This window comes from Salvelinus alpinus, chromosome 22 (genome assembly GCF_045679555.1).
Source record: "Salvelinus alpinus chromosome 22, SLU_Salpinus.1, whole genome shotgun sequence".
Lineage (NCBI taxonomy): Eukaryota > Metazoa > Chordata > Actinopteri > Salmoniformes > Salmonidae > Salvelinus > Salvelinus alpinus.
Genome location: NC_092107.1, coordinates 47,856,973 through 47,867,248, shown reverse-complemented (window position 1 = coordinate 47,867,248; position 10,276 = coordinate 47,856,973). Strand labels below are relative to the sequence as shown.

The following is a 10,276-nucleotide window of genomic DNA, read 5'->3' as shown; positions in this document are numbered from 1 at the left end:
GAGTTCCTTACTGAGACCTGGACAACCAGGTGAGGAGAGTTCCTTACTGAGACCTAGACAACCAGGTGAGGGGAGTTCCTTACTGAGACCTGGACAACCAGGTGAGGGGAGTTCCTTACTGAGACCTGGACAACCAGGTGAGGAGAGTTCCTTACTGAGACCTAGACAACCAGGTGAGGAGAGTTCCTTACTGAGACCTAGACAACCAGGTGAGGAGAGTTCCTTACTGAGACCTAGACAACCAGGTGAGGGGAGTTCCTTACTGAGACCTAGACAACCAGGTGAGGAGAGTTCCTTACTAATTAGTGACGTTAATTCATCAATCAAGAGAAAGGGAGGAGTGAAAACCAGCCGACACTTGGCCCTTCGTTGAATCAGTCGGACACTTCTTGTGTTTATGTGTAACAGAAGTCTCTTCCTGTTTGGAGGCTGGACATGTGTTACGAGTGGATGAACGTGCGCTGATAACCTCGTAAAGGAGACCTTTTGAAGTGATTGTTTAACAATCAGATGAAAACATCATGACTGGTTGTGTTTATGACACAATAAAAGGTTTACGAGTTTTCAGAGTTAAATGACAAAAAATCTTTACGACTAGGCCCACTGAAATCCTATTTGTATTTCTATGATGAGAGTCATGTGGGTGGTCCTGTACCGGCAAGAAATTAATTCTACTTTTACCCCTGGATAAAAGTGTCTGCTTAAGTTGCAAAGAAAAAGCCATATCTCAGACTGGCCAATAAAAAAAAAAAGATTACAATGGGCAAAAGAACACAGACACTGGACAGAGGAACTCTGCCTAGAAGGTCAGCATCCCGGAGTCGCCTCTTCACTGTTGACGTTGAGACTGGTGTTTTGTGGGTACTATTTAATGAAGCTGCCAGTTGAGGACTTGTGAGGCGTCTGTTTCTCAAACGAGACACTCTATTAATGTACTTGTCCTCTTTCTCAGTTGTGCACCGGGGCCTCCCACTCCTCTTTCTATTCTGGTTAGAGCCAGTTTGCGCTGTTCTGTGAAGGGAGTAGTACACAGCGTTGTACGAGATCTTCAGTTTCTTGGCAGTTTCTTGCATGGAATAACCTTCATGTCTCAGAACAAGAATAGACTGACGAGTTTCAGAAGAAAGTTCTTTGTTTCTAGCCATTTTGAGCCTGTAATCAAACCCACAAACATAATTGCAAAAGGCTTTTCTAATGATCAATTAGCCTTTTAAAATGATACACTTGGATTAGCTAAAACAAAGTGCCATTGGAACACAGGAGTGATGGTTGCTGATAATGGACCTCTGCACGCCTACGTAGATATTCCATTAACAATCAGCCGTTTCCAGCTACAAAAGTCATTTACAACATTAACAATGTCAACACTGTATTTCTGATCAATTTGATGTTATTTTAATGGGCAAAAAAATTAGATTTTCTTTCAAAAACAAGGACATTTCTAAGTGACCCCAATCTTTTGAACGGTAGTCAAATCATTATTATATATTAACACACACATATATATATATAGTTTGAAGAAGTCAGAGGGGGTGTGGTCCATCTTTACCATGTGATCTCGCTTCTTTTTCTCCTCCCTTCAGGTGAGGGAGCGACCGAGGAGGAGGCTGACCCCAGCCTGGCAAACTACCCATGGTTCCACGGGACGTTGTCACGCGTACGGGCGGCCCAACTGGTGCTGGCGGGCGGCGCTAGGAGCCACGGGCTGTTTGTGATTCGCCAAAGCGAGACGCGGCCGGGGGAGTACGTCCTCACCTTTAATTTCCAGGGAAAAGCCAAGGTGAGCCAATCACATGCAGGGCAACGCCAAGGTGAGCCAATCACATGCAGGGCAACGCCAAGGTGAGCCAATCACATGCAGGGCAACGCCAAGGTGAGCCAATCACATGCAGGGCAACGCCAAGGTGAGCCAATCACATGCAGGGCAACGCCAAGGTCAGCCAATCACATGCAGGGCAACGCCAAGGTCAGCCAATCACTGGCGGCCTATCTCTTCTTCCTCCCATTCATGAAACAGACATGTTCCCATGCCCTCTGGTGCTATTGAGACATGAAACAGACAGACAGGTATGTTCCCATGCCCTCTGGTGCTATTGAGACATGAAACAGACAGACAGGTATGTTCCCATGCCCTCTGGTGCTATTGAGACATGAAACAGACAGACAGGTATGTTCCCATGCCCTCTGGTGCTATTGAGACATGAAACAGACAGACAGGTATGTTCCCATGCCCTCTGGTGCTATTGAGACATGAAACAGACAGACAGGTATGTTCCCATGCCCTCTGGGGCTATTGAGACATGAAACAGACAGACAGGTATGTTCCCATGCCCTCTGGGTATCAGTCTCAGGAAGTCAGGGCTCTTCTCCTCCGGTATCAGTCTCAGGAAGTCAGGGCTCTTCTCCTTCGATATCAGTCTCAGGAAGTCAGGGCTCTTCTCTTCTCCTCCGGTATCAGTCTCAGGATGTCAGGGCTCTTCTCTTCTCCTTCGGTATCAGTCTCAGGAAGTCAGGGCTCTTCTCTTCTCCTCCGGTATCAGTCTCAGGATGTCAGGGCTCTTCTCTTCTCCTTCGGTATCAGTCTCAGGAAGTCAGGGCTCTTCTCTTCTCCTCCGGTATCAGTCTCAGGAAGTCAGGGCTCTTCTCTTCTCCTCCGGTATCAGTCTCAGGAAGTCAGGGCTCTTCTCTTCTCCTCCGGTATCAGTCTCAGGAAGTCAGGGCTCTTCTCTTCTCCTTCGGTATCAGTCTCAGGAAGTCAGGGCTCTTCTCCTTCGGTATCAGTCTCAGGAAGTCAGGGCTCTTCTCTTATCCTTCGGTATCAGTCTCAGGAAGTCAGGGCTCTTCTCCGTCGGTATCAGTCTCAGGAAGTCAGGGCTCTTCTCCTTCGGTATCAGTCTCAGGAAGTCAGGGCTCTTCTCTTCTCCTCCAGTGTCAGTCTCAGGAAGTCAGGGCTCCTCTCCTTCTGTATCAGTCTCAGGAAGTCAGGGCTCTTCTCTTCTCCTCCGGTATCAGTCTCAGGAAGTCAGGGCTCTTCTCTTCTCCTCCGGTATCAGTCTCAGGAAGTCAGGGCTCTTCTCTTCTCCTTCGGTATCAGTCTCAGGAAGTCAGGGCTCTTCTCCTTCGGTATCAGTCTCAGGAAGTCAGGGCTCTTCTCTTCTCCTTCGGTATCAGTCTCAGGAAGTCAGGGCTCTTCTCCGTCGGTATCAGTCTCAGGAAGTCAGGGCCCTTCTCCGTCGGTATCAGTCTCAGGAAGTCAGGGCTCTTCTCCGTCGGTATCAGTCTCAGGAAGTCAGGGCTCTTCTCTTCTCCTCCAGTGTCAGTCTCAGGAAGTCAGGGCTCTTCTCCTTCGGTATCAGTCTCAGGAAGTCAGGGCTCTTCTCTTCTCCTCCAGTGTGCGTCTTGGCATTCTGTGACTCTCCTCCAACAGTTCAGCATTATGTCCTGCTTGGATTTGTTTTCTAATTCTTTGTGGGTCTGTGTAATCTGAGGGAAATATGTGTCTCTAATATGGTCATACATTTGGCAGGAGGTTAAGAAAGGCAGCTCAGTTTCCACCTCATTTTGTGGGCAGTGTGCACATAGCCTGTCTTCTCTTGAGAGCCAGGTCTGCCTACGGCGGCCTCTCTCTGAGTCTGTACATAGTCAAAGCTTTCCTTAAGTTTGGGTCAGTCACAGTGGTCTCTTTCTCTCTCTTTCTCCGTCTCCCCCCATTATTTCTCTCTCTCTCTGTCTCTTTCAATCTCTCTCAATGTACAGTGTTAGAAGTTAAACTTTATACTGAGTATACAAAACATTAAGAACACCTGCTCTTTCCATGACAGACTGACCAAGTGAATCCAGGTGAAAACTATGATCCCTTATTGATGTCACTTGTTAAATCCACTTCAATGAGTGTAGATGAAGGGGAGGAGACAGGATAAAGAAGGATTTTTAAGCCTTGAGACAATTGAGACATGGATTGTGTACGTGTGCCATTCAGAGAGGGAATGGGAAAGACAACATATGTAAGCGTCTTTGAACAGGGTCTGGTAGTACCGGCGCACCGGTTTGAGTGTGTATCTGTGTGTTTGTGTATCTGTGTGTGACTGTTTCCCGTGTGTATCAAGAATGGTCCACCACCCAAAGGACATCCAGACAATTTGACACAACTGTGGGAAGCATTAGAGTCAATATGGGCCAGCATCCCTGTGGAACGCTTGACACCTTGTAGAGTCCATGACCCGACGAGTTGAGGCTGTTTTGAGGGGAAAAGGGGGTGCAACTCAATATTAGGAAGGTGTTCCTAATGTTTGATATACTCAGTGTATATTACTCATAATTCCCTCTCTCTCTCTCTCCCTCCCTCCCTCCCTCCTCCCCTCCCTCCCTCCCTCCCTCCCTCCCTCCCTCCCTCCCTCTTTCACCTCCTCCCCCCTCCCTCCCTCCCTCCCTCCCTCCTCCCTCCTCCCCCCTCCTCCCTCCCTCCCTCCCTCCCTCCCTCCCTCCCTCCCTCCCTCCCTCCCTCCCTCCCTCCCTCCCTCCCTCCCTCCCTCCTTCTCCCCCTCCCTCCTCCTTCTCCCCCCTCCTCCTTCTCCCCCCTCCTCCCTCTCTCCCTCCCTCCCTCCTTCTCTCCCCCTCCCTCCTTTTCTCCCTCTCTCCCTCCCTCCTCCTTCTCTCCCCCTCCCTCCCTCCCTCCCTCCTCCTTCTCCCCCCTCCTCCTTCTCTCCCTCCCTCCTCCTTCTCCCCCCCTCCTCCTTCTCTCCCCTCCCTCCTCCTTCTCCCTCCCTCCCTCCTCCTTCTCCCTCCCTCCCTCCCTCCCTCCCTCCCTCCCTCCCTCCTTCTCCCTCCCTCCCTCCCTCCCTCCTTCTCTCCCCCCTCTCTCTCTCTCCTCTCTCTTCCCTCCAGCACCTGCGTCTGTCGGTGAATGGTAAGGGCCAGTGTCATGTCCATCATCTGTGGTTCCACACCGTGTCAGATATGCTCAGGCATTTCCATGCCCACCCCATCCCTCTGGAGTCAGGGGGCTCCGCTGACATCACACTGCGTTCCTACGTACAAGTACAGGGTACCCCCACAGGTACGCCCAAACCACACACACCCCCACAGGTACGCCCAAACCACACACACAGACAGGTACTCACAGACAGGTACGCCCAAACCACACACACACCCCCACAGGTACGCCCAAACCACACACACACACACACACACACAGACACACACACACACACACACACACACACACACACACACACACACACACACACACACACACACACACACACACACACACACACACACACACACACACACACACACACACACACACACACACACACACACACACACGTACGCCCAAACCACACACACACACACACACACACACACACACACACACACACACACACACACACACACACACACACACACACACACACACACACACAGGTACGCCCAAACCACACACACAGACACACACACACACACACACACACACACACACACACACACACACACACACACACACACACACACACACACACACACACACACACACACACACACAGGTACGCCCAAACCACACACACACACACCCCTAAACATGAATGTGCACAGCATAGGTTTACATATAGACATTAATGGCTGGTTCTGGTTGTCCTTCTAGAAACAGTTTGTCTGATCAGTTCTAACTGCTATGTCTCACAGCCCCTCGGTAGCTCAATCTGACTCTTGTTATTGAAGATGACATCCTCTCTAACGTCTGCCTGTAAACAACAACATCGCTGGGTGCTTAAGTCCTGTGAATCGCTTGGAGAAGAAAAAAACACCTTTCAGTGGGATGACCTCACAGACAGATTGATGTTTTTCCTTCAGTCTTAAATGTTTTAACTACAGGTTAGTCCTTAAACTGAGGAAGCCAACGCAGAAACGCAGGGAACTTGCCCCCCCCCCCCCCCCCCCCACACCCTCACCTGGCAAGGGATGAATGCCCTCCTGTGCAAGGGGGAGAGACAGGGGGGAGAGACAGGGGGGAGAGACAGGGGGGAGAGACAGGGGGGAGAGAGAGAGAGAGAGAGAGAGAGAGAGAGAGAGAGAGAGAGAGAGAGAGAGAGAGAGAGAGAGAGAGAGAGAGAGAGAGAGAGAGAGAGAGAGAGAGAGAGGGGGAGAGAGGGAGAGAGAGAGAGAGAGAGAGAGAGAGAGAGAGAGAGAGAGAGAGAGAGAGAGAGAGAGAGAGAGACAGAGAGAGAGAGAGAGACAGAGAGAGACAGAGGTGGTTATACCACACTGGTTTTTGCATACAGGCTCCAGCCCCAACACTCACAAAGAGACCCTCTGTTTCCCCCTGGGTCTCCTCTGTTTCCCCCTGGGTCTCCTCTGTTTCCCCCTGGATCTCCTCTGTTTCCCCCTGGGTCTCCTCTGTTTCCCCCTGGGTCTCCTCTGTTTCCCCCTGGGTCTCCTCTTGTTTCCCCCTGGGTCTCCTCTTGTTTCCCCCTGGGTCTCCTCTTGTTTCCCCCTGGGTCTCCTCTGTTTCCCCCTGGGTCTCCTCTGTTTCCCCCTGGGTCTCCTCTGTTTCCCCCTGGGTCTTCTCTGTTTCCCCCTGGGTCCTCTCTGTTTCCCCCTGGGTCTCCTCTGTTTCCCCCTGGGTCTCCTCTGTTTCCCCCTGGGTCTCTCCTGTTACCCCCTGGGTCTCATCTGTTTCCCCCTGAGTCTCCTCTGTTTCCCCCTGGGTCTCCTCTGTTTCCCCCTGGGTCTCCTCTGTTTCCCCCTGGGTCTCCTCTGTTTCCCCCTGGGTCTCCTCTGTTTCCCCCTGGGTCTCCTCTTGTTTCCCCCCGGGTCTCCTCTGTTTCCCCCCCGAGTCTCCCATGTTTCCCCCCGAGTCTCCTCTGTTTCCCCCCGAGTCTCCTCTGTTTCCCCCCGGGTCTCCTCTGTTTCCCCCCGGGTCTCCTCTGTTTCCCCCTGGGTCTCCTCTGTTTCCCCCTGGGTCTCCTCTGTTTCCCCCTGGGTCTCCTCTGTTTCCCCCTGGGTCTCCTCTGTTTCCCCCTGAGTCTCCTCTGTTTTCCCCCTGAGTCTCCTCTGTTTCCCCCTGGGTCTTCTCTGTTTCACCCTGGGTCTTCTCTGTTTCCCCCTGAGTCTCCTCTGTTTTCCCCCTGAGTCTCCTCTGTTTCCCCCTGGGTCTTCTCTGTTTCCCCCTGGGTCTCCTCTGTTTCCCCCTGAGTCTCCCCTGTTTCCCCCTGAGTCTCCTCTGTTTCCCCCTGAGTCTCCTCTGTTTCCCCCTGGGTCTCCTCTGTTTCCCCCTGGGTCTACACAGACACACTGAGGCGGTTGTTGATGCAGTGTGTAAAAGGCTTAATTGATACACGCTGCTCAGCCGTGTCTTTATCAGTGTCACTGCTGTTGTTGTTGTTGTCGTCCCACCATGAGAGGTGATCGTATAGGAGTAGGTCAAATCAAATCAAATGTTATTTGTCACTTGCGCCGAATACAACAGGATATAGAACCTTACAGTGAAATGCTGAATACAACAGGATGTAGAACCTTACAGTGAAATGCTGAATACAACAGGATGTAGAACCTTACAGTGAAATGCCGAATACAACAGGATGTAGAACCTTACAGTGAAATGCTGAATACAACAGGATGTAGAACCTTACAGTGAAATGCCGAATACAACAGGATGTAGAACCTTACAGTGAAATGCCGAATACAACAGGATGTAGAACCTTACAGTGAAATGCTGAATACAACAGGATGTAGAACCTTACAGTGAAATGCCGAATACAACAGGATGTAGAACCTTACACTGAAATGCTGAATACAACAGGATGTAGAACCTCACAGTGAAATGCCGAATACAACAGGATGTAGAACCTTACAGTGAAATGCTGAATACAACAGGATGTAGAACCTCACAGTGAAATGCCGAATACAACAGGATGTAGAACCTCACAGTGAAATGCTGAATACAACAGGATGTAGAACCTTACAGTGAAATGCTGAATACAACAGGATGTAGAACCTTACAGTGAAATGCCGAATACAACAGGATGTAGAACCTTACAGTGAAATGACGAATACAACAGGATGTAGAACCTTACAGTGAAATGCCGAATACAACAGGATGTAGAACCTTACAGTGAAATGCTGAATACAACAGGATGTAGAACCTTACAGTGAAATGCTTAAAAGGGCAACACTTGAACTTGTGTTTATCTTTGGCATTTTAATGAAAGATAAGTTTATAAAATGTATCAGGCCTCTAAAAACACTTCTCTTTTCTTACAGAAAGATATCCCGTCTCTCTCTATTGCTCTCACACAGATGGGACCGTGCCTCAGGTCCCAACCGCACCCAGGGACCAAGGCTGCCGTGCCCAGCCAACCCTTCACCTCCCTGGGGTCTCACAGCCGGCAGGGCCCCCCTCCGACACTCAGCTCTCCTCCAGCTCCTCATCCTCACCAACCGCTCTTCCTTCCCTCTCCCGTGGTGAGCCAGGCAGCGGAGGAGGAGGAGGAGGAGGAGGAGGAGGAGGAGGAGGAGGAGGAGAAGAAGGAGGAGGGCTGGTTAGCAGGAGCAACAGCTCAGAACGTCTGCTAGATCCCTCTAGTGGTGCCTCGGAGGACTACCAGGAGACAGACGGAACACGCAGGGCCAGAGCTGTGGAGAATCAGTACTCCTTCTACTGAGACTGGGCGCAACCAAACCCGGGAGCTCTCATTGGCTGAGACACAGGAAGTGCAGGGATGCTGTGTGTGGATGGACATGGATATGATATGTGCTGTTTCTCCAATGTGACAAGGAAGCATATTAGACTGTATGCCAGTCTGTGTCCACTTAGCCGTTGGCTCTTTGGCCACCCTCATCATCAGCTGACATTAAATATATGAAGAAACTGATGATTTAGTCTTGAGTGTGAGGAGAGAGATGAGAGGGAGGCATGGATGGATGGAGATGGAGAGATAGATGAGGGAGAAGGAGAGAGGGAGAAAGAGAGAGATATGAGAGAGAGGGAGGGAGAAGGAGAGAGAGGGAGGGATAAGGAGAGCGATGAGAGGGAGGGAGGGATAAGGAGAGAGAGATGAGAAGGAGATAGAGATGAGAGAGAGAGGAATGGAGATGGAGAGAGATGAGGGATGGAGGAGAGAGAGATGAGATAGGGATGGAGGAGAGAGAGATGAGGGAGAAGGAAAGAGAGGAGGGAGATGAGAGACAGGGAGGGAGGGAGAAGGAGAGAGATGAGGGATGGAGGGAGGGAGGGAGGGAGGGATAAGATGAGAGGGAGGGATAAGGAGAGAGAGATGAGAGAGATGGATGGAGAAGGAGAGAGATGAGAGAGAGAGGGAGAAGGAGAGAGAGATGAGAGAGCGGGAGGGATGGAGAAAGAGAGAGATGAGAGGGAGAAGGAGAGAGAGGGAGGGATGGAGAAAGAGAGAGATGAGAGAGAGGGAGAAGGAGAGAGAGATGAGAGAGATGGAGGGATGGAGAAAGAGATGAGAGAGAGAGGGAGAAGGAGAGAGAAATGAGAGAGAGGGAGGGATGGAGAAAGAGAGAGATGAGAGGGAGAAGGAGAGAGAGATGAGAGAGAGGGAGGGATGGAGAAAGAGATGAAGGAGAAGGAGAGAGATGAGAGAGAGGGAGAAGGAGAGAGAGATGAGAGAGAGGGATGGAGAAGGAGAGAGAGAGGGATGGAGAAAGAGAGAGAAAGGAAGTAGTCCAGTGAGGTTTTGATTCACTTCACCAGACCACTTCCTGTCCGCCCTACCCACAGTTCCCTAAGAACAAAGCCTCTGTCACTGCCCTGCTAAGTGATCAAGAGGTGATGCGACCCTAAATAAATGCTTTTCCTCCCCAGGCCCTCCTGAGCATATCTCTAATGTTTGTGAAGCTGCTTCTAGTCTGTCCCGGATATCCTCACTGTCCCCAAGGGGACTTACAAGTACAAAACGCTTTCTTCTCCTGTAGCTTTGCGAAGAAATTAATGATAAGGGTGTGTTAGTGTTATTTGAGAGATGGATATTTTCTTAGTGTCAAAAGATCTTAGTGCCTGTCAGTCACAAAGGACCTTTGACCTGATATGATTGTGACTGACTGGCCGTCTCATTGGCCGTGATGACATCAGGTCAGAGGGATAAAACATGCAGGGTTGGGGGTCAATTCCGATTTGAAATTCCAGTTCATTCCGAAAGTAAACCCAAATTCTAATTCCAAGTTGTCCTCTTAAAAAAAAAATTAACATGAAAGAGAATTTGGAATTTCCAATACTTCCTGAATTGACTGGAATTTCTATGGAATTGAGTTG

The 10,276-nt window shown here is 50.3% G+C and overlaps 1 protein-coding gene across 2 annotated transcripts in view; it reads left to right on the top strand.

Moving 5' to 3' along the window:
- The window catches only part of LOC139549574 (SH2B adapter protein 2-like), a 45,388-nt gene extending 36,253 nt beyond the window's left edge, over window positions 1-9,135 (top strand). For both annotated transcript variants that reach the window (XM_071360211.1, XM_071360210.1), the window contains exons 7-9: window positions 1,584-1,780; window positions 4,885-5,056; window positions 8,263-9,135. In XM_071360211.1, the coding sequence (XP_071216312.1) occupies window positions 1,584-1,780; window positions 4,885-5,056; window positions 8,263-8,663 (770 nt within the window). In that variant the 3' untranslated portion in view covers window positions 8,664-9,135. The remainder of the gene's footprint in view (window positions 1-1,583; window positions 1,781-4,884; window positions 5,057-8,262) is intronic.
- The last annotated feature ends 1,141 nt before the right edge of the window (window positions 9,136-10,276 follow it).